The sequence below is a fragment of the Grus americana genome, chromosome 6, assembly GCF_028858705.1.
Source record: "Grus americana isolate bGruAme1 chromosome 6, bGruAme1.mat, whole genome shotgun sequence".
NCBI classification, from domain to species: domain Eukaryota; kingdom Metazoa; phylum Chordata; class Aves; order Gruiformes; family Gruidae; genus Grus; species Grus americana.
The window spans coordinates 31,091,087-31,115,936 of NC_072857.1; the positions used below are offsets into that span (position 1 = coordinate 31,091,087).

General features: G+C 43.8%; 1 protein-coding gene across 4 annotated transcripts in view; it reads left to right on the plus strand.

The window, feature by feature from the left end:
• The window catches only part of SATB2 (SATB homeobox 2), a 133,262-nt gene extending 109,154 nt beyond the window's left edge, over nucleotides 1-24,108 (plus strand). For 2 of the 4 annotated variants that reach the window (XM_054830458.1, XM_054830457.1), the window contains exon 11: nucleotides 21,008-24,108. In XM_054830458.1, the coding sequence (XP_054686433.1) occupies nucleotides 21,008-21,463 (456 nt within the window). In that variant the 3' untranslated portion in view covers nucleotides 21,464-24,108. The remainder of the gene's footprint in view (nucleotides 1-21,007) is intronic. The other 2 variants (XR_008577695.1, XR_008577696.1) reach the window with 2 other exon arrangements.
• The last annotated feature ends 742 nt before the right edge of the window (nucleotides 24,109-24,850 follow it).

The window sequence follows — 24,850 nt, forward strand, 5'->3', positions numbered from 1 at the left end:
AAGTGTGTTTTATATATTTGCTGAAACTTAAAAGTACTTCTAATATGACCATGGCGAGTATTCTGCGGGGAACAGGCCTTCATTTCACAGCCACCTCAGGATTGTTTTGCTCCTCTCTACAACCTTTGTGACTAGTATGAATTTTTGGTTTGTGCACCTTTGTTCTGTCCTTGTCTCAGGTCTTAGTAGAATGAAAAATAAATAGATACAAATATGCGTAGGGAAAATGAAGTGAAAATACAACAAGATTTTTCATCTTTGTGGTTCCTGCTTCAGTCAGAAGAGAAAACCAGCCTTATGTGTATTCCTAATAACTAGTGATGCATGTCAAAACCCCAAACATCTGCTGATGTTCAAGAGAGGCTCGGGGATGTTTTTTCAATCTAAAAAGCTGAGGTGATGCCTTCCACAGCAGACCACCCTTTTGGATTGCCACTGGCACTTGGTGCCTCACCCGATCCCATTGCGTGACCGCTCTCACAGAGTTGTCCACACTGCATTTCTCTCTGATAATCTCACAGTTCCTCCTCCCACCTTTGCTCTGCCTGTTGTCTTTTGATGGCAGCTTGCACTGCTTTGCTACCCTTGCTGTGAACCTTGGCATTCAGCCTCTATTCTTTGTCGCTGCTCTTGTTCTGCTTCTGCAGGCACTGCTGCCAACTATCTAGTCACCTTTTTGTAAAGGCGGGAGGTTTTTCTGTCTTGTAGTCCTGCCCCTTCTGAAACATGCTGGTCTCACCCAGATTAATTATTGCCTAGTTCAGTCTCCTTTGTCTCTTCTGCTACCGACTTCCTCCTTGCCTTCCGTTCAGTCTTTGCCTGGAAGAAAAATTGCATTTACTGGGGTTCAGATTCTCAGAGCTATAAAGCAGGGGAAGTGCTCTAAGTAATTAACGTTGCAAGTTTTGTCTTCCATGTTCCCAAAAGTTTGTGGGATTTTGGAGGCAAGGAGCTACAAAAGGGTAAAGGGCCGAGCCAACGTGTGGGAGGATGACTAGACCTGTGTAGATTTGAACATACTAACCTAGTTCTGGTGCCCACAGCGAGTAGGAATATCCTCTAAAGGACAGTTTGAAGAAAAAGTTTCCCTGAGCTTTTGTGGGTAACGTTGATGTTTAGCCTACTTTCCAAAGCCTTCTGCACATCACTTTTTTGCATCGTGCAGGTTGGCTCTTGTGAGTGACACGTTACACTGCGTTGGAATGCGATGCATTTGTATTTGTCAGCAAGTTACAAAGCCATGGATTAATTATTTATTACAGTCAAAATATGAAAAATGAAGAAAAATAAATGGAACCAGCTGGCAACTACATACAGCAAAACTCTGGAGACCCTGGTATACAGTTGATACAGTAGGCTTGTGTTTTGGGGGTGCCGCATTTTAAAGCTATGTTTGCCCATCCAAAAACCCCAGTAGGTTTCCGAGTGGCACGCAACCAGTGCAAGACACAGGAGGCTTGCTGTCCACCTGCTCCCTACTGTCAAAAGATATCCTGCACCAAGCAATTTTTTGCGTAGTTTTCAGTCTCTGGGACTTGAATTGTTTCAAGCGGCGAGGTTTGTTTTTTGGCTTTGCTGCAAGGGTCACTATTAGGTAATTAGCCATGAAGAATCAATGACAGCAGCCAGAGACGTAAAGCTGAGGTCCTCACACTTGCAGTCATTGGAGATTTTGTGACACTTTACATCAGGGTAGGGGTCTTGGGCCCCGCTCCTGGCCGAACTCCAGGCCAAGTAATTACATTCTGCCTATCTGAAATTCCCTCCATAGTGTCAAGTGGGAAAGCAAATCTCATTTCCTTCTCAAAGCGGTGGCGGGTGCAGAATGCCTGCCACAGTGCCTGGCTGCATTTTAGCAGGGGGTGGAAACATCCAAGAGCTGCAGTCACCGACCTACTTTGCTTTGCAGGCTTTGCTAGCGAAAAGTGCGCTGTTAAGTCGAGCCCTTACGTTCACCTTGATGTGAAGATGACAGTCCTTTGAAGAACATACAAGTAGCAGCGCTGCCACTAACAGCAGGTGCAGTACTCTAACACTGAAGCAGGCAGGAGGCTCTTGGTTCTGCTTTCTCTCTCTGTCCACCCCATCTTTCTCTCTGCTCTGATGGATTTGACGTGTGTACAGTAACTTGTGTCCGATACTTGATCCTCCTGCTTCTCCAGCTGTGAGACTGGGAGAGCCTGAAAACAGGCAACCCCGTGCTGCTGCCGGAGTTCCCTGCCACCACGACCGAGCCCTCTCTGGGCCGGGGCTGCCCCTCTGTCAGACTGAAGGATTTGGAAGAAACTCCTGCCTATCATCACAAGAGGCACGACCAGGCAAGAGATAACAGATAGATAAAATTCAGCCTTTTTCGCCCAGTATGATTTCTTGGAAATGGCAAAGGTTTCATTGTGATGGGCTTTGTGTAGTTCACTTGGTGATTACGGGCTGGACACACCTTCAGTGAGGGAATCACCCCAAGGCCGGGTTTGGTTTCTGTCCTCTAACGGCAGGCTGTGCGCAGTGCTGTAGAAGATCTGCTGGACAGAATTTGGCTCTTGACGTTTAGGGGATTGTTGCTTCTGTTGTAGCAGGTTCTTGCCCTCTTTTCAGTATTACTAGCCCATACCTCACTGTTTAGTTTTAGGTTCAGGGCTTTAACTAGAAACATTGTCTTTCTCTCTTCCATTAGATTTTCGCTTTGGGCCATATATATTAATCCATTTAATCAAATATTTTCCTGTTTCTGAAATAAAAACCGTCTATAGTGGAAGCTCAGTGCACAAGAAATTCCTCCCTGCACACTTGATTTATTTGTTATTGTGCTGAGGAGTCATAAAATGTGAGCCCTGTGGAGCTCTGTGACATGGCTGTGTTCTCTGGCAGCATCGGGTGTGACCATATGGACATGCCAGAGCATGGATTTTCCTTCACATGCTGGTTGCAGAGCATCCATGCTACACCTACATGTCGCTGTGCATGCAGGCTGAGCTCGCCACAGCTGCTCGCTTGGTTTTTAAGGAAATTCAGGTGTGCAATAAGTGACTTTTTCTCCCTCCCGTTCCGTGCAATGTGGTGTAATCACAAAGTACTGCAGTGGGACTAAGAAAAAGACCTGTGGGTTTGTTGCTAGCTGGATACCACAGGGACATCTCTGATTTACGGAGTGCCAGAGCCACAGGTTGCTGGAGGATGGAAGGGTGTGCTGGAAAGCATTATTGTATTTTTGCCCTGTTCTCATCCTCTTCCACCACCGTCAGACGTGGGATCCTGGCTGGACCTTCGATCTGGCCTGACCTGGCTCTGACGTAGATCTGTTGGACAGACCTCATGCAAAGGAGTCACTTTGCAGCAAGCAGTCCTCATGCTTCTGCGTTTAGCTTCCTCCTCTGCCGAGGTGAAGGTATGCTGCCTTACTTTCCATCCCTTGCTAAATCCCACCGTTCCCGGGCTGTTTGCTGGCATTGGACCTTTCCGGAGTGTTAATGCTGAGAAGTGCCTACAGCCGCTTCCCGTTGCCAGCCAGGGATTCGGTGTTTGTTACGCAGGCATGCTGGGACACAGTAAATCTAATTTCTCTCCCTTCTCCCACTGTTCGTCTGCTGTGTCCAAGGTGACTACTCCAGAGAATAACCATCTTGCCTGGCACTTTAATATAGTGCTAATTCATTGTTAATTGCTGGGGCAGAGAAACCTGACTCATTTGGGAAAATGATGAATCAAACTGTTGTCTCTGGAGTGTTGGGGTGGATAAGCCGGTTCTCTGGAGTAATGAGCCACTACTGCAGCAAAGTACCTACTATTCAGAGAGTGGGGAAACCTCGCCTTTCATTTTCTGTATAAGCTGACGGATAGGTCTGCCGAAGCTGGTAGGTACATATTGATTTAAGAGCAGTCAAATGTTGACTTAAAGAAACAGGAATGGTTTTCATATGCTTTCTGATACACTGTTACTTTTGTCAGTTTTTAAAAATGATGTCCCTCCGCCCTTTTTTTTTCAGAAGCTTTGATTTAGACAAATCTACCAATTTGTAGTAGTTCAGATCATAAATCATGGAGGAACATTAGTAAATAAAAGAAGGCATAGCAGAAAGCTGTAGGAAAGCTCTTTTGTATTGTGTGTTCACTGCAAACATTGTGGTCTCTCTTTAAATATGCGGAAAATAACATACCACAGAAGTAAATGAAATACTAATTTTGTCATTTTGTGAGGGATGGACGGGAACAAATATTTTAGAAATGACAATGAAACACAAAACAGCAGAACATGGAGCCCTTGTAAAAATGGGTCAAGGCAAGTGGTGATGGCAATCCAATAAAACTAATTTCATATTCTCTTTCTAGAAGTAATAAAGAGGGGAATGAACACCACAGTAGTGCTTCCTAATGAAATATTTGATTCTAAACAATGTCTTGGAGTTCATGGGTCACACAATGCATAGCATGCAGATGGAAAAAACAGTGAGGGTTTAAATTTCTTTTCTTAAAAAATAATATTAATTAATCATACCTAGGGAATCATAGATGGTGAGTGAAGCAAAGCTGTGTTATTCCATAGTGGAACGCGGTGTGCGCTTAATGATCTATAGGTTGATGTGCGCAGTGAGTTTCTGCTGCGTTTGTGTGAGTTACAGCAGGGGATTTCGCATACTGGAAATCAGGACTGAGTTGTCTGGGAGACTTGGACAAAAACTACTTTCCCAAACCATGCTAGCTCTCTGACTTTGGTCCTTACTGTTTACCTAGACAAGGTTTTTTTGTGGGGATTGTGTGCCCTGTGATTCATTCTTAATGGCTGCACCCTGATAGTTTTGCTTTTTTGATCATTTCTCTGCACTCACAAGACAGACCATAGATGGATACCCATTCCTTTTTGATTCCCCCAGCTCCTTATTCTGTGGCTGGATGCGATGTCTGCTGAGACAGGGGTGGTCAAGACTGGTGAGACAACTTGCACTCAACAAGCCCAGATGGACTTTTAGAGAGATTTGTACTGCAGGTTTATTCATTCCACTCAGAAAGCTCAGAGCTTTGCTTTGGGTGGGTTGCAGCTGGAGTATTTATTTTGTCTTTGATTTAGAACTACAGGGGGAAATGCATGTCAGAATGAGATCTCTCATCTCACCCTTCTGCCTTTCACACACAATTTGACCAGATTTAGCCCTCATTTCTTCAGACCTGGCCCTCTCATAAATGCTAAGCTGCCAGCGTTGTAAAGAGTTGTAGTAGGTTGAGGATGAGCGAACATCTAGAGCAAGGTTACTAAATAAAGCTCTTTAAATTCATATAACCTTTTGTCCTGGTTTCAGCTGGGATAGAGTTAATTTTCTTCCTAGCAGCTGGGATAGTGCTGTGGTTTGGATTTAGGATGAGAATAATGTTGATAACACACTGATATTTTAGTTGTTGCCAAGCAGTCAAGGACTTCTCAGCTTCTCATACTGCCTTGCCAGCAAGAAGGCAGGAGGGGACACAGCCAGGACGGCCGACCCCAGCTGGCCAAAGGGATATTCCATACATTATGACATCATGCTCCATATATAACTGGGGGTTGGCCAGAAAGACACACGGCTCAGGAACTAGCTGAGCATTGGTTCTGGGTGATAAGCAATTGTGTTGTGCTACCACTTGTTTTGTATATTCTTCTATTATTTTTTTCTCCTTCCTTTTCTGTCCTATTAAACTGTCTATCTCAGCCTACAAATTTTGTTGGTTTTTTTTCTTTTGCATCCTGTCCCCCATCCCACTGTGTGGGGGGGAGTGAGCAAACGGCTGTGTGGTTGTTTTAGCTGCCAGCCGGGTTAAACCACGACACCTTTGAAGGCTGGCAGCAGGCAAATCTTGAAGGCTGAAAAGCCACTAGATGAGCCTCTGTTCCATTTACATTTCAAAATTTTTGCAGGTAGAAATATTGCGCTCTCTAATTTCATTTTAATACTCCCTAAATACTCCCTGTCCCTCGCATTTGTACATAAATGATAATATCAGGCTTTAGAGATGCATAAATGTTTACAGGCTACTGCCGTATGCAGCATTTTATTCTCGGGCTCCTTACCAAAACCATAGGATAAAGTTAGAGCCCTGGATCATTGCAGCTGGCCTTTCTGTGCAGATAGGCAAACGTAAAAATTACATGGGGAGGGAAACAAGACTGTATTGTGCTACCAGAGCACATTGCACTGCTTGTCCCCCAAAGATCTCTGAGAGCGAGCGAGCTGCTCTTCGTCCCGTGTTGCGTAGCATCCCCCAAGGAAATCGTGCAGCTTCTGGGCAGCGCTGGGAGTTAGGCTGTGACAGAGCAGGACATAGATGCTCGGTCTCCTTGCTCTGGGCCAGTCTTTTCGGAAATTCATTGATGTGGACTTTTCTTTTTTTGTTGTTGGTGGCGGTTTTTTTATGAATGGTTGGAAATACCCAGAGACTGTAATATGTGCAGGGATATGGTTTTTTTCAGGGTTAGTATGCAGTGTATGTTGTTCCATGTTTGTATGGACTTTTACAGGAATTGCAGATTGAAACGGGAAATGTTTTTGTGTGTACGCACTGTTCTCACACATCAAATATCCAGAAGTACAGTAGCACATATTTTTTCTCACAGTCATCTATGCTTACAGTGTTTCAAAGAATATTCCAAAATATCTTGGCACAGACAAAGCGAAGCTGTTTGCAAGATCCCTAGCTGTGGAACAACAAAGGCTACATTCTCAACACACATCACACATGACTTTAATAAAAGTCTTAAACAAAAATCAGATAATATATTTAGAAAACTGAACTTCACCATTTATGATGCTACTCGCATTGTGAAAGGAAGTAGGTATCCCCTTGTGCCTCCTTTCCAATGTCTTTTCCCCCAGTTCTATTCACTTCTTTGTGTTTCAAATTAGAAGGTAGAAATCTTATATTCAAGTACAAATAAATACGTTTTAAAACCAGTAATTTGGGTCTAGCTCACATCGTGGTGCCTAACTTAAAAGGGACTTGGTGTTCAGAAACCAAGGAATACAAGCACGTATAAGGTGCCTCTGGTGGAACACTGAGAAGTTTGAAACTTCTAAAATCATTATTAAACTCTTCCCATTACATATGGCAAAAAGGATGTGGTAAATCACAGAACATATCCTGGATATTACAGACCCAGCCGTCTCATTAACTTTGTGTCAAAAAACATTCCTCGGTTTCTAGTTTGGATTAAATTTAGTTTTATGCTGTTTGTACCATCATAGTACAAAATAATGTTGACACCCTTGAATTTCCTAGTTGCTTTTTCTCAAATTTATGGTTCGGATCTCTACATTACGTTCTTATTAGGCCATGCCCATTTGGTGTGCTGCGCTTGAATCCAAGGCACGTGGGCAGGGAGGATCGTGAAGAGCCCCCTGCCTTCCTGCCACAAGGACGTTGAGGAAGGCGAGCACGTTCTGCGAAAAGCCTTACTGCAGACCCGTAGCTGTTAGGGGCTTTTATGAGAGCTGTGTGGCTGTCTCTTGGGTAGGTCTGGAAAACCCTGGTCTTCTCAGTCTTCCTTACAAAAAGCTTGGCAACCTAGATTTCTTTTTACTTCTTGGGATTTTGGTAATTTTTAGATTTGAAACATGCAGAGTATTGCAGAAGCCCCCTGTGCTACCACAGGGTACAACGAGGAGTTGTATCCTTCCCATGACGAGTAAGAGCTGGCTCCCCTTTCCGTGCTGTGTTGAAGGAAGCTGTGGTAGCAACTGCAAATCCACCCAGTTGTAGCAGAAAGAAAGAGACACGCTAAAATTCCGGGACTCAACAGGCCCCAAAAAAGATCTTTCTGGACAGCACATCACTAGTTAAGTGCTAAGTTATTATTATTATTTATTATTTATTTCCTCTGCTATTTTTCCTCTTACTGAACAAGCAGGAAATATCTTTGTTCTTTCATTTTAGAAGTGAAACAAATGTATTCCCTGCAGCATTTGAAATTTTAATAATCCATAATAAATAAAATCATATCTAATAACATAACTGCTTTCAATTGGCAATGCGATCTCCTAGATGCATTGGAATGGCAGAAACATAAATAGTTGCAGCCTCTGAAAGCCTACTTCCTATTTGCTAAATATACTTGGCTTGCTTTAAATTCCTTTGTGTGCAGTCATTAATACAATCCTCTTTGACAGCATTTAATTAAAGTGCTTTTCTCTATTAAATTCATTAAAACTTTTTTTTTTTATATACAACTGTTTCCCAGACACTGAATGTTGAGGACCTGTAGGCCTCTCTTTAAATAACTTCTCTCTCCTTGTTGTAAATTGTTAATTAAATTTAACTTAGACTGTTTAAAGATGGCTTGGAAAAGAAAGCCAGATTTCAGGATATGGTCTCAATCATGTCTGATTTTTTTTAACACAATTTTTTCCATGTAGTTATAGACTGCGTGTTATATTGTTTATGAATGTTGCTGTACTTTCAGCTGGAACCAAGCAAAGAAATACCCTAAAAAGCTCATTTCCATCTCACTTAAAAAATTTCCATCTTTTTAGTGGAGTTTCTTAGCCTAAGAGTATTTGCATGGGGGAATAAGGAGGGAGGAGCTGTTTAGTATTAATAGATTATTGACAGTTTAATGTCTTGGCACCTAGACAGCCCATAAGGTATAATAAACAGGAAGCTGTCTGATGTGAGCGCAGTCAATAGCGTATTCAATCAGAACCTTTCAGTTAATTGCTGGTTGACCTCAGAGATTTCCTTTAAGTGAAACTGTCCTTCGCTCAGATCTCATCTGGGTTTCAGGGTTTAATTTGAGAATGCCCTTTCCATATGGTGGCTTGTGCATACGTTCCTGGTTGGGTTTATGCTTTGCTCCACGCACGGCATCGCAAAAGCCAGCGTCTGCCCAGAGCTTTGCAAAACACTCAGAGGCACGCTGCGTGCGTGCCACCCCTGCGAGGGCAGCGAGTGTGGACAGGGATCTGCCAGCGGGCAGCGGCACCACAGTTCAAGGAGGCAGGGTTGTAAACTGATGTCAGGGGTATTTGCAAAGCAGCTGAGCTGTTTCCCAGAGTCTTTTGGATAGAGTTAGGCACAGCTTTGGTGCCTGGGCAGGCACCGCGGCGTTAATGAGACCTGACCCGGCCTCTGCAGATGGGATGTGCCGCAGCCCGACGTGGCTGCCCCGGCACCGCTGCATTCGTCCCACCCGCAGGCACGCATTCCCCTGCTCGTCTGCACAAGTGCAAACCAAGGCTCATTTGTATTTAGTTTCTCTAATTTCTGTACTTACCCATTCTAATTTTTTCGGACTGCATATCTTGATGAGATCTAGATAAGCTACAAAGGCAAGCAGGCAGGAAACCGCACAGGCAGTCCCTGACCCTGACTAACTGGAAACCACCTGCTTATTTGGGGAGGGAACCCCCATGGAAATCTCTTCTAGCAAGTCTGCCATGTTTGGGTTTTCCTTCCTTTCCCTCCAACCATTGACTATGAGCGTGTGTGTTTTCCTTAATTGAGATCAGGGAGGGTCAGCTGCGGCAGCCCTCGTTTGCAGCAAACGGGTCTGGATTTCCCAATGGCAGTGAGTACTGCCCTGTGAAGGAAACGCTTCTGTACCAGAGCGAGTTTAATTTACATTTCATTCGGTCAGGAGATGACTTTTTTTGTCTCTAGATCTTGCAGTGATTGTGTCCTTTAGCCGCTTATCATGCATTCAGACTGTGGTTTGCTGAAAGGAGTATTATTACTTTTAATCTCTAATCTTTCTCTGGTTTTGATTCATTTCTGTGGTTGTCTTTGTCCCTCTGTGTCAAACAAACTGCTTATACCATCTTAATGGCCTGATTAGCACCGGGGCAGCCTTGCTGACTTGGAGTGATGTTATTCCTGGTGTTCCCTTGTTTAAATGAGAGCAGGAGTAAGAGTGCTTTGTTGCTCTGTTTAGGATCCATTAAAGTCCAGTTCAGAGCTCTGACTGAAGCAGGTTGTAAATTTTTTGGGTTCGTGCGTGTTGGAAAGGCGAGAGGGAGCAGTTTTGAGATCACACCTCCTTTCCGGGAAGATTCGAGGATAAGAGAGGCTTGGAGTCATTCTTTCTGGAGAGAATGGAACAAAACCATGGCGAGATGGAACAGAACCAAGGAAAAAATCCCAAGGTACATGTGTGCCCCTGGGGCCATTAGCTGCAACACACACGCTTCACTCCCAGGTGTCTCGGGCCAGAATATATTCAAAAATACTTTCTGGATTTTATCAGACTTACTGGCCAAGCTGCTAATCAGTATTACATAGACCAAAGGACTCCCACATGCAATAAAAATCATAAGCTTTATTGGATTTTGAGAGAGGAAAGATTCACATCCAGCTTCTTTTATAAACTGCGTTACATTTCATTCTTTCAGAGCTCCCATCAGTACAACCCTTTGTAAATATGATGGTGAAGGAGGTAGGTGGGTAGATAGATGGCTATGAGCCTCTGTTCCTTGGGTGGTACAGCCTAGAGCTATAGAAGTGCTTGAGCTGAGTTCAAGGGGTTGCTGGCATTTCTGAAATGCTGAAAAAATATGTCGGTGCTTTTAAAATTATTATTTTGCAGTTAAAACAAATTAAAAAAAAGTCTCTGGCAGTTTAGAGCAACATAATGCTTTAAGGGAAAATAGGAAGAATTTGAAGAGCAAAAGTTGTTCTGAATAAAAGCAACCAGAATATGCTGTTTCATGAAAAATGCCTAAATAACTGCTTGAATTTTGTCAGAATATCCACTACCACCACCTCCCCAGACAAACAGCTTGGCAAAGTAGACTTATTTAGGCAATACTTTGATGTCACCCAGTCGACGTTTTTGACCGAAAGAAAGATTTTTGGCTGAAAAATGCCACACAATTCCAATCTTAATGAAGCAAAGAATGGTGTTTTGCATTTCTAGCAAAAGCCTGGGTCTCCTTGCACACAGATCTACACAAGCTGGAGGCTTGTGTTACGTGCGAGCTTACCCTTGCCGTTACGTGTGTGCAGGCAGCCACAGAGCGGTCCACAGAGCTCCCCACAGCAGGCAGCGGCAAAGCTGGGGATGGATCCCAGGGCCAGAACAGCGTCATCCTAATGCTTTGGAGCTTTGTCCTAATACTGCCTCGCTGGCCGTATATTAAACCATTTTCTTAAAAATGAACAACTGCATATTTTCCCCAACTGTGTATTTTCTAGTACTGTGAATATAAACTGCAGGTGCTGTTTACTTTCCATGAAGGCTTTTTCTTCCAGCATCCAGAGCCTATAAAATAGGTACAGGTCAGAGTAGTGAGACATGGGGAGCAGTAACAGCAGTGTAGCTTCCTCGGTCTTCCGGATGTGCGCACCTTTTCCAGAGTGTAATCAGGAAGACAAAGGATTTCAGATCTAATTCTCCGAGGCCTCCTGTCCTCAGAGCCCTAATCCGTGCAGGAGACTGTACTTTGGTCATTTGGTTTTTATTTACCCAGTTTCAAGCTAAGGGTATAATAAAGCACATGATGCCAGTTGCGTGTGTGGTAATGCTGGATATTTTGCCTTTTACCATGGCAGTTGATTATAATGCAATTTTTAAGACTTGCTTTCTAAAAAAAGAAATATTTATACTTTTATGTGTTTGATTCACACAGTATAGTTTGCTCAAGTCCTGTTATTAAGTGCATTGGTGGTTACGTCTAGAAAGCAAAAAACATGCTGAGTAGTGTTTTATCAGCACAAATCTACTATTTTCACTAACCATAACAGTCAGGTTCTTCTGACTTCTAAACTGCCCCCACTGTAAAAATTAGCAGTACAGTTGGGTATTCCTGGAACCCCAAATAGCCATCTGTAAGGACCTAAAACAGTTTGATGGGACAAATAATTACCCCCCCATACACCCCCCCAGAATCCAGTGTCTAATCCAAACATATCCTTCCTGAAATAATGCAGCGCCTACTCCTGATCTGAGTAACTGGAAAACAACATGATTATAGTGGCGCCATCCGTGCCACCATAGTTAGGGGTTTAGAGCTTGGCCTTAAGCGTGGTTCTAGGTTGGGGCTTGTCAGGGAAGATCTTGCTCACGCTGCCCGCAAATACTCTTCTGATTTTTCGATGAAAAGGAGACCATGTGTAGTGTTAATTAAACAAGAAAACGTAGAGGATACAGGCAGTATTTTGTCTGCAGAAAAGCAACCCAAAAAGCCTTTTGTTACTTCCTTAGTTCCTGTGGCATTCTGCCAGCTCCTCATTCGGATTAGCAGGGTTGGGATGGGGAAACTCAGACCAAGTTCTGTCTCTATTTGGAAACTGCCAAGCAGGGTGCTACGCACCACAGCACCCCGGAGAGCCTTGCTAGGGCTGCAAGAGAAAGCATGGAAGAGGCAAGTTAGAGGCCCCCAAAGCTCTTGGTCTTGTTTTGAAGAAGGTGAGTGTTAACTGGAAGGTTTTGTGGCCCTTGATGCGTTCACAGATGTTCAAAGTCCCACTTGAATGGGACTCCAGTCAGCATCGCAGTGCGGAAGGGCAGTGCGAACCTTGATGGGGCTGTTGCTTTTTCCCTTGCGGGGGGAGGCCGCCTCGCTGCCGCAGGTTACAGGCAAGAGAGGCTTGCGTGGCTTCTCCGAGGCTGGCAGAGGCCTGCCTGCCTGCCTGCCTGCCTGCCTGCCTGCCTGCCTGCCTGCCTGCCGGGGGATGCGGCAAGCCAGCCCCCATGCCAGCTGTGCTGGCCGTGCCCCATCCCCAGACAATGGAGTCATCCATCACCCATGCCTTCAGGAGAGAGTCTACAGCGGCGTTGTGCAACACTTCCTGGCCACATTGGCCTCTCTGTCACCAGCGTCCTGGTTTGTGCCAGCAGAAGCTGGAATGAATCTGGCCTGTCGTGTATTTATACGGTAGGTACGTGCCGGCTCCACCTGTGGGCTGAATAGTCGTTGCTGACAACCTTCCCAGGTGGCAGCTAGGTATTTCAGAGAGAGATATCCACTGCTGGCCACAGTCGCTACGCAGTAAACCTAAGAATCTGGCTTCAACCAGCCAAAGATGGGAAATTCAGAGCTAATCCACTAACGTTCATCAGCATGAGCTCATTTATGCTACCCCATAAAATCAGCCAGTTCTCAGGCACTTGCGCAGCAATGAAAGTTGTGCCTGTGCTTTTGTGGGAAGAGTTGAGTTAGCATTCGAGGGAGAGCAGTTACCCGAGGAAACACCGGGACACCGCTCTGTATTGTCAGAGTTTTGTGATTTATTTTTTTAACATTATACAGACAAAATAGTGGCTATTGTGTAGGCACGTGCTGTCTATTAACAGAGATCAGGAAAGGGAAATAAACCACGCATTACTGAAGAATAAGATCATGACTGTGGTCAAGTGATGGCAGAATTTTTTTTTCTCTTTGTCAAGCTGATTTGTAAACATTCTTCACACAACTGTGCAGACAGCAGTGCCATGGCTTCTTGAAAGGAAAGCAAAGACAAGGAAAGATTCCTCTGCACAGATGTTTTATGGTAAACTTAGACCTGTCCAGAAGTTATCTGGTCATCTCCAGTTGTCACTGCGAGCTACACGGCACATGTAGCCTCTTAGCAGCACAGTGTAATCAGGCCGTAATTTATATTTTATCTCCAGTGATGATAGCTCTTAAAAATGTTTTGTGGTGTATTTGCTCTTTGATGCGTGCTAAGCTCCTGTTAGCATTAATGGGAGCAGTGTGTGCCGGAGGGGGGAGACACCTTCCCCCCGCCTTCAGGTCAAGATTAATTGCATTTTGCTCATGCTTATCGCTTTGCATGGGGTGGCAAAAAGCAATGCACAACGGAAAGTTTTGGGTTGGGGGCTTTTTTTTTGTTTTTTTTTTCTTTCTTCCTGTTGTCTTTTTAGTCACCTTTTTGACCAATTTTGACAGTTTGGTCCTGGAGAAGAACTGCAGGATGGGGCCACTATTTCAGAGACTAGGTGGTTTTTCTGTGCCTTGCCATGTTTTCAGATCACTGCCTATTTCCTGCCCTTAAGCAAGGCGACTGCCATAAAGCAAAGGGAAGCATGTGGCGAGTGTGCTCCAAAGATGTTGAAATGAATCACTTCAACCAGCTCACATTCCAGCCTGGAAACCAAACTTGTCTTTGACTTTGGATTCCCTGTGGAACTCATTTCTCTCCTCACGGTTCCCTCTGACTCCCCTTTTGCGTGGCTCAGAGAGTGACTTGTACCTCAGAGCTGAAAGATTTAGGATTTGGGGTTTGTCTGATCCAATATTCTGGCTCCAGTGGTGGTCAGGAGCAGATGAAGGGTGATAGGAAAGGCCTGAATATTTGGGGGATTTTTTTACTGTGTGACTGCTTTGTCTTTGCAGCTCAATAAGAGCCAGGGCTGCTGGGTCACAAGTTGTTGTAGCCACCAGCCCTGGTTGGCTGATTTGGTCTGGCTTGCATGAGACGGCGTACATCATATCACAAACATGTATTATAATTATCTCTAATAACGGTGTTTACTTTTGTGAAACAATTACTGAGCTGCATTGGAAAATGCACAAGATGTGCGGCTAGCATTTGAGCTACAAAATTAAAAGAAGCTCAGACTGAAGTTAGATGAAAGTGAACATATTTATCCATGTCAGACTTCCTACCATTTTGCACGCTCATATTGATTTCTTTTGACACGGTCTTCTTTTATTGAGTACCATATATTTTTTTAAATCCCTTACCGATAACAGTACCTGCTAAGGGCAATTGTAAAAGGAAACTAAAGTATATTAAACCTGCCTGGAGTCAAAATGTAATCTAACACCTGTAGTCTGCAATTTGTCATCACTTCATAGATACTTTTTCTTTTTTAATAACAGTTTTGGATTTTCCTGAGTTTTGACCTTAGGATACTGTATAATCCAAGAAAAGCAAGGAAACTAAACCACAGTCTTTAACACAGCTTTATGGTGTCAAGGTGTGAAATCACCACTGTGAGAATGAGCCCAAAGAAAATACTTCATTTGGAGCGGCGACTAGTGCTGCAGCGTTTACCTAAATGAATATATTTTTGCAAGGGAAAAAAAAAAGAGTAGTCTAACAACCACATTTTTAAGAGGAAAGAAATGAACACAGGTGCAAATTGTAACTTCTGCTACAGTTTCTTGTACAGACATTCCTAGGAAACCTGTAAAGTGTCTTGGCACAGTGATTGCGTCTAATTAACGCTCTTACCCCTGCAAGCCCCGGACTGGGAGGCTGTTGGGGTGCAAACCTGTTTATGGCAGCAGTTTGCTCTGTTCTCTTCTTGCAGGTTTCTGTATACGAAGATAAGCTGCGCGAGACAGTGAGTAGCGAGTGTAAGGTTGGTTGTTTGAATAGATAATCTGCGGGCTACTCCTGTAAGATCTGCTAAGAGGGACAGACAGTTCCTCCTAGGAATAAGATTTCTTGGCAAGGTGATGGAGGTTGTCTTCTAAGTAAACTGTTAAAGTGATAGGTAGGCGCTGCCTGGGAGCTTCGGCTTTCAGAGGTGAAGTGTTGCAAATTCCAGCTACAGGTCTCAGTAAATGCAGCTGAACACCTTGCCTAGGCTTGTCCTCCTGCCCTCCCTTTGACAACAGCTGGTCATCGGGAAGGAGGTTTTCCAAGGGACTTGCTTACATGAAGTACATAGTGAATTCATTTTTGCATTGAGTCAAACCGGCGGTAGATCCTGCTGACTCCTGCTGACTGTAAGGGATGTAATAGATGACCGGTGTCGGATGGACCAAACAGAGGTAGTGAACCTACTTTTTGTAAAGTGTGGGCATTCTCTCTGGCTTTTATTTTGGGCTCCTTAGCTGGCTGAAAACTTGCTCTCTTTGGCATGAAAGTCCTTGGTGTGATACAGCGTCATGGTTGGCTACGAGAGCAACGTAAACGTGCAGGAAAGCTAAAAAGTGAGACCCCTTCCCACTGTGGAGGAGCGAAGACCAATCCATTAAACTCTGCCCCTTGTGGGTTTGGGTTATGAGAATCGGTCCTGCTCAGCACACACCGCTTGAGGTACCTGTTGGAGCTCACTGTTCAGAAGGGCAGTCTCTGTGGCAAATGTAGAGTCTTGTCTTCTGAGAATGTAACATTTTTGGCATTTCTGATAGTAAGGAGCACCTCATCATCTCAGCAAAACTTGTCAGAAAGGAGCTCACGTGACTAATCCCATCTGCAGAGGGAAGAAGAGCAGACCCACACTACGAAACAAAAGAGCTTGGGGTTTTCACATAGAAATGCAGTTCTTGTTTCTAATCCACTGCAACAGCTGTTCAGGCAACGAAAGGTGGCATTTCACTGAGTGAGCGTTGTCAGCCAGTGCCGTGCTGCAGTTGGTGCCTGAGTGCGTGTGTGTACCCTGTTCAAACGTCCTGCTTGGCTCCCCTTAGCTGCTCACCATTTTCACGTGTCTAGTTCTAGCTAGAAAGTGGGTGGAAATGGAAACAAACAGCAGTGGGATAGTGAATCCAGCCAAAATTAAACACAGCGCAGACACAGACTGCAATTACATGACGTTCATCATTCAGTTGGGGTTTGCTCACCTCTCTTTTCTGTGGGAACGTGGCTGTCCCAGTCTGCCCAAGTCAGGTTTCTCCTGCAGGAGCATCCCAAGACATGGGGAGCAGACATGTGTAAAACAGTGCAGTGATCCCTTCCCCCCAATAACTCTTGGCTTTGGATTTTAGAAAGACCACAAACCCTTAGCTTATTACAAGTAATCCTGATCACTCCCGTAATGATACACTACATTATATACTCTCCTAAACTTAATCATTCAATATCTCACTTCCTTCCCTGTAGGCATGTACTATTATATTTTACACATGGCTTCCAGCTGGTTTTCATTGTGGCCTTCAAATCATATTTCAGTACAGTGTGATTTAAGACCAGTCACTTTATCTTTTAAAGTCAACCTCCATCATACTCATTTTCTTGCAAGTTTTCTATCAGGACTGGTTAATTTGTTTGAAAAAATGGGTTTGTCTGTGAAGTTAAAGTCTACCTGAATGAACCTTCATAAAGCAGCATCTTCTGTACCCACGCTGTTCTGAAACGCTGAGAAGGCAGCCATGCCTGTAGAGTTAAAAAATGAAATCTCTTGAAGGGATGGAAAAAATAAGTCCTGTGGGCATGGAAGGAAATCTATATCTTCACATTTGATTTGAAAGTAGATGGGGAGTCGGTGAGGAGGGAGGGAGGGGAAGGGAAGTCAGCTCCAGATGGTGGTGGCTGGAGGAGGAGGAGGCTGCCCCACCTGTGGCCAGGGAGCGGCAGGGAAGGACACGGAGGAAGGAGAGGGGAGTGGGAAAGGAGGGCACCGGGATGTGCCCTCAGTTTTATCCCTTCTCTCTGAAGCCCACCATATGCCTGGCATTTCATGGTAGGTCAGACCGTCATTTGGGGGGTTTATCTGCACTGGAAAATGTGCTGCAGCCTGTACTTCAGTCACGGAAGATCAGTGGGGCTTCTTTATTTGCAGTACGGAAGCAGAGCAGCGCTGACCCAAAAACCAATGTTGCAGCAGAGTCTGCACAGCAGTTTGTGTAGCCACTGGAAATTTTACCTGCAGATATAAGAGCATAATAATGACCCCAAAATCTGGAACTGCCAGGTTTTGGCAACACAGGCTGCCTGGAGAGGTTGTGGATGGCCCTTCCCTGGAAGTGTCAAGGCCAGGTTGGATGAGGCTTTGGGCAACGTGGTCTAGTGGAGGGTGTCCCTGCCCATGGCAGGGGGGTTGGAACTAGATGGGCTTTAAGGTCCCTTCCAACCCAAACCATTCTGTGATTCTATGCCAAAAATGGGTAGTTTCCTCTATGAGGCTGTGGCGTGCAGAGCTGGACATGAAGTAAGCAAACTGCCCAAATTGACTAGTTTTTACCAATGTAGGTCAAAATATTTAACAAAAAGGTAATTTAGATTTCATATTGTATCATGTGTCTTAACAGTTGATCTGTTTCCCATAGAAAAGCATGCTTTTTTGTATTAAGTAGCCCATATTATTGGAAGGAAATACAAAACTGATCACAGCCTAAACCTGAAGGAAATTCTGCACATTTATCTGTCTGTCTGTATATGGGTAATGTTGTGTTGCTGAAATCCTTTGTTAATGCCACTGGAAATCCAGTGCAAGCCCCAAGAAATTAGTGAAATCATGAGATTTATCTGTTATAAAGAGTAGCTTTAGGGTTTTGTCTTATTTAGGAAAACAGTAAGTCAAAATTAAATCTTTTTCTAATGTTTTACACTGATAACCCCTGAGTTATTGTTTCTCTTTTGGAGAGGATGGAGAGGTCACTCCAGAAAAGGAAGGGTTAAGTAAAATTATTCTTTCCCTCCCGCTCTCAGCCCTCTCTTTGGTTGATTGCTTTATAGATGCTGTAGGCATCTCTTCATCTCCTTCAAATTAAACATTTTACTGCTGCTGATCCTGTATTGTTGGATTTTTTTCATCATTATATTTGATTGGAAGTCTTGTAACATTTTTCAGGCTGGATCGTTTCTCATGCTATTTGTCAACTGGAAGGGGGAAAAAAGCCCGCTTCCAACTCCAACAGGAATGAACCGAGTAATTCGCACTCTTTCTGGATATGTTTCTATCTCTGTTAGCTGCTACTTGAATTCAGCTTCTGATTAGCAATGCTGCTTGAGGCTTTTCATATGACGCTGTCTGTAAATTCCCCGGCAGTTTATTTGTGGTGTTAAATCCTTCTCTTTTTGGCTGCTCTGGGCTTCACGGTGTCCGGGGACAGGACCAGAGGGCACAACAGGGGAGATAACGTAGGTAAGGGGCTGTGTGACAAATGTATGGGGCTGGGTCCTTGGCTAGTGTCAGCGATCCCGGCCCTGCTGCTTCCAGTGCTCCCTGCCGATGTAGGTACAGATCTGACCTCGTCTGTAACCCTTCTATTTGGAAACGTCAGTCCTTCTCTTTGAAAACAGTCCATGGACAAAAAAGAAGTCCTCAAAGAGCAGCCGAGTGATTATGTTCTTTGGAACATTATGCTCTTTTATTACAAGAGATGTAATAAAACATAAACCAGAATATCCATCATTCCCATTTGAGTGTCTCCTTTCCCCCAGCTCCTTGGTTAGCTCCATGTCTATGACACCCTGAGTATTTATGTGCTTGGGAAGAAAATGAATCTATTGGCACCAAAAAACATTTGCAGCGCTTCTTGCCAGGAGTGTGGCAAGCCCTGCCTGTCACCGGTGGTGACACCTGCTTTTAGCTGACAGCATGGAGCTGCCATGAAGCTGCCTCCTGGTTCGGGTGCTTTCCGTCACTGTCACAAGCATCGCTCCACGGCAGCGGTGGCAGTGACTTGTGCTGCAGTTGGCAGGACGTGCAGTTGTGTGTCTGCACGTGCCCACCCTCGCACACACACCCGCTGCTCATCAAGGCACCGGGGACGCGGGGCCGAGTCCTGCCTCCGTGGCTGGTGCTGAGCAGCAGCTGGAGACGTGGCGCCTCTTGGCCGGCTGAGTGCCTCCTGCTGCCATCAGGTGCAGCAGAAGACAGGCAGTCCCTTGGCCAGGCTGCAGCTCGGGTCGTTTCACACCATCTCCTCCAGGTTCGGCTCCTCAGCCACACATGCGTGGTGGGCCGTGGCTGGGGACTTTGATGTGCTTTTCAAAAACTGTGACTGAAGATCGTTGATGTTATAAATTACTATGACAACAACGTTTTATGAAGGAAATGAATAAAGGGCTCTTCGGCACAGAGCCTTTTTATTTATTTGCTTAACAGGCTGATATTCCACAGTGGACTTCCCTCTTGCAGTAATAACTTGACTAGTGTAGCGTTTTACTGGGGGCTCCGTATGTGTGTAAAATTCAGTGCAAGTTCTCAGCACATTTCTATTATTTATCTTTATTTTTTTCCCTTTAGAGAGCTTTAATGTAGGGTTGATTTTCTGGATGTTACAGTTTGCAGCAGTTTTCTTCTTTGGGTGAAGAGCCAGAATTCCCTCTTATTTGTGGAAGGAGATATTTATCCATATTGATTTTGTTAGCTCTGTAGCATTGAGTTCTAATAATTATTTCTCTGCATCTGAAGAAACCTCTGGGCAAATACAACCCTCAATCCTGTAGGGGATTTTTGCCAGTAATTTCTCTTCTATAGATTTGGTTTTAAAGAAAGCATATGGAGCTCCTCCGTATTTCTAACAATTCAGAGCAGGTATTTTTTCCCCTGGAATAAGGGCTCCACAAGGCCCTCTCTTAGTCATTTGAAGTGGCTGTTAGGAAGATTAAGAGCTACATACGCTTTCTTTATGCTTGCCGAAAAGGAGATACTGCTGGTGAAAATCTGTTACAAGACTGAAAACCGTGTTTGCCCAGAGGCTTTCTCAGAATGGAGGGATATAATTATTTGAACTCAGAACTCCTCAACTAGTGAAATTAATACAGATGTCATATGGAGAAATCTGTTCAAGCCAGCTCTGCGAAGCAACTGAACTGACTACAGTGTCGCTCTTCATAGAAGGGAAATCTTAACAAATGTCTGGACTTTTATTATTATTTTTTTGGTCATAAAGCAGCTGTGGTGGATTTTAATGCCAAATCATTATTCATGATAAAGCAGCACCTGACGATCCCACGTGTGATTAGGCCTTATGTGGTACTTGGCATCTTGTAGAAAGGGTGAGAGTCTCTAGCCTAAAAAGACAAGAGGAAACAAGGAGTGGGGAGAAGAGGAGCAAAGCGGGAGAATGACTTGTCTGAGATGGGACAACTGGCCAGTCATCGTGACCACGAGACTGCAATACCTTTTGACCTAATTTTTATTTTGGCTATTTTTTATTTCTTTTTATTACCTACATTTTGTACTTATTATTTGTGGGTTTATATTTATTTTATATCACTTGCCTTTTATATCGCTTTCTCCTTTCAGTCTGTAGCTACTGGTGCAGCAGTCTTACAGGTAAGAAAGGTAGTGCAAAATGAATAGTAATTAGTACTTTTCTTCACCAAACACAGCAGACCCTGTGTAAAGACCTGTACAAGTGCCCTTATCTCAAGCACCGAGGGGGTCAGCACGTACATGAAGTCTGTCTGTTTGATCTCGTAGGTGCTGCACAGACAGCAGTCCCAGCCCGCGAAGGAGAATTCCCCACCTAGAGAAGAGGCTCCTCCTCCACCCGCTGAGGACAGTTGTGCCAAAAAGCCAAGATCCCGTACCAAGATCTCCTTGGAGGCTCTAGGTATCCTTCAAAGCTTTATCCACGATGTGGGTCTCTACCCTGATCAGGAAGCCATCCACACCCTCTCTGCTCAGCTGGATCTCCCCAAACACACCATCATCAAATTCTTCCAGAACCAACGTTACCACGTAAAGCATCACGGGAAGCTAAAAGAGCATTTGGGAACGGTGGTTGACGTGGCAGAGTACAAGGATGAGGAGCTGCTGACGGAGTCGGAGGAGAACGACAGTGAGGAGGGCTCTGAGGAAATGTACAAAGTGGAGCCTGAGGAGGAGAACCCCGACAAAAGCAAGGCGGCTCCAGCGGACATTGACCAGAGATAATGCGAGATAGGAGCGCAGAAAGCAATACGTTGATCTAAGGATTTTCTGGTTTTAATTTTTTTTCCTCTTTCTACTTTTGTTTGTTTCCGTTGCGCATGATCCATGTGCAAACTGAATGAATTCAGCATTGCCCGATCAGACAGCGCCTTTACACAGACACTCGAGTGTTACCCTTCCTACGTTTGACTGAAGTAATCATTGTAATCACATAGGATTATGCCTTCATTAATCTTGCACTTATGAAAGGGACATCTAGCAAGTAAATGGGAAGAAAAAGCCCTATGAAATCAATGAAGGAAAATTTACAACTTTGTGTGTATATATATATATTTACATAAAATATATATATATTAAAATTGCATGGGACGGAACTTTACAACCTGAAAGTATAGACTGTGAAATGAGTTCTTTAAAGATGAGACTTGTTTATGTATTAAAACCACTTCACAATGAGTTGCTTTGGCTTTTTGATAAACTGCCGCCTGCTCTCAGGGTGTGGTGACTATTTTTGAATTCCTATTTATTTTCTATGTTTATCCCTGATTTTTTTTTATTATTATTATTATATGGCTTCCTATCTGGCAACTTGATGGGTAATTTCTGAGGTATGTATTTAAAGACGTAAATCAACACTGCCAAAAAAAGAAAAGAGGGGAAAAAATAGAGAAAATGGAAAAACAAATCAGGGCACCTTAAAAAGAAAACTAGTAAGTTAAAGTACTTTAAACACAATGCACACTTAAAAGGATACAGCATGTTCCACTCTCCAGTCAGTCCTTTCCGTAGTGAACAGATGAATTTTCATGGGATTCAGAATGACTAAACCTGAAATTCAGTGCATAGAAGACTTGTCCGTTAACGAGGTCTTTATAGAAAGAGAAGATAATGTGTTGAGATTTGATGTATGGAATTCATACTATGAACCACATTTTACTGTGGATTTTATTTACCTGTTCTCTGTTTCAGATCTTAAAATTTATAAGCTTCCTTCTTGTTGTTGCTTTTTGTTTATACTGAAGTGAAACACACACACAAGTGTAAAGTTACATCGGGGCACAAAACACCAGGATCCCAACAACCCTGTCCAGGTAAATTGCTGACAGACCGAGGGTTTGCGTTGCTGACTTCCCTTCGCCCTTCTCGCCAGCCCCCCCACCCCCCATGTTTCTGTTTTAGCTGGGCTTCCTCCGTGTCACGCGTGTTGTGCCAGTGAAATGAAGTGTTTTCAGCCACGGGTCCCCCAGGCTGCAGCCCACCCCCAGCGCGCAGCGTCCGAGGGCAGGCGCTTCCCAGCCTCCCTGCCGCGGGGGGCTGCGGGCGTGCGAGGCCCTTCGCACCCACCCACCTCCTCCTCGAAGGGCTTCGCAGCGACCTAGCTAGCAGCTGCGTTACATAAAGCAGAGCTAATGCCGACCGACTCTTCAATGGCGTGAGTACTAAAGCTGCAATCTACTATAGCATCCACCCGTTCTGAGGCATCATGTCGAAAGAGCCACCAAGTAGCATTCACTTTTCACTTCCGTGCAATGATTTCTGAGACAAGACCTCACCTTTGCCGCTCTTGCAGCTGGATTGATTTCAGACGCCGGTTCAAACCGCAATCAGAACCGTACCAACAAGGCTTCTGGGTTTTTTCTTCCTTTTTCACATGGGCTTTTCATGTAACCTTGACAAAGACCTCATGCAATATCACTTTGAAAGTTACTTTCTGTTTACTACACCAGGCAATGTAATATAACTGTTAATACTATTTATATATTTGAAAGGTATAAAAGGTAGGAGTTAAAAACGAAAAACAAACCTCTATGTGTAGATATTTACTCAGAACAGACAATATACAGGGAGAAGACGTTGCAATACAAGCTAATTCTAGCTGCTCAGTAACCTCTGGAGTTTTTAAGGGATTTTTTCAAAACTAATGTTTGAAACGTAAGAGTATCTCTGCATAAATTTCATATACCTTTGCAACATGATGGTGGGTTGCTTACTTAATGCCCCTTTTGCTCTTCATCCGTTATTTCTGTAGTATGCTGCAGCTTTAATCAGAATTTCGATGGTTGCTGCTTTATGTTTCTCCGAGAGCTACTCTTTCAAAACTGTCTTCTTATCCTGTAGCTGAAATCACTCCATACATTTGAAAGGAAACAGAATTTTGCCAAGCTACGTAAGGTTGTTCATCTGATGATGATGGCATCAACATTTGGTATCTTTTACACTTCAACCAAAAATTTTATTAGGTATTTTTTCAATGCTGAGTCTTGCCTTTTTAATTTCACTGCCAATTTTGCAGTGGTTCTAAGTGAATCTGTGGGCATTTTAGCCTGTGGTCTTGCCAGAACTTTGCGAATTACAATGCATATATGTCTATTTATTCAATATCCATCATATAATATCTATTTGGAGAAAGAAACTTTTCTTGTAGTGCCTCTTAACAAAGCACAATTTTCCGCCTTTTTTGTGAAATAAAAAATAAAAAAAACAAATTGTGTTTTATTGCGGTATCAACAATGTGAATAAGGATTAACATATTGTAAATGTTCTTTTTTCCATGTAAATCAACTTTATCTTTGTTATCACTAAGTGATAATTAATTTTTAACTTATGTGCATTGTTAGGCTGTTAGAATTTTTTGGTTGTTGAAATAAAACGCATTCAATAAATGACTTAATTTGTCAAGTAATTTACTGGGCCTTTTTTCTGCTGAGTTCAAGAGGAACAAAGTCTGCAAAATGGAGGGGGGGGGGTGCATCTGCATATTGAAAAAAGGGTTGATCAGTTATTGGGGTTTGAAAACCTGCACAAGCCCCGCAGGGTCGGCACAGCTGACAAACCTGTACCACCCGAGGCTCATCCGTCGTGTTACTGGCTTTTTATGTACACGTACGTGCACATGCAGAGCATCTCCAGTGGGATCAGGAGGAGGGTGTGGGTGCCATCAGCCTGTCGGAGAACATACGCAAAACACACACAGAAAGATCCTCTTCCAGTCTGCTGTCTTCTTTTGCTGGTAGATATTTTCTGTTTATAATTAAAAAGCCACAAATGACTGCGTGTCAGGAAACTTTTGGAGCACACATGTCCATGGTTAATGGACATAATAAAAGGCTTTATTATATTTATAGCAGGGCATCCTACTGAGTGTCTAGAGGAATGCCGGAAGGATTGATGTATCTGAGAAATGTGTGAAAGGATTTTGGGGAGAATACAGATAAATGGAAAAAATTGCTCAAAATTCTTAAGCTAACAAAGTGGTGAGTGCCTGGATTCAATCCTAGCAGACAGATCATATACTCCACATCAGACTGGAGTTGTCTAGGAATTGAGGTAGAGCAGTTTTTAAAAGCTTTTTTTTTTTTTTTTTTTTGGTCATTCCAATGCAATAGTCCT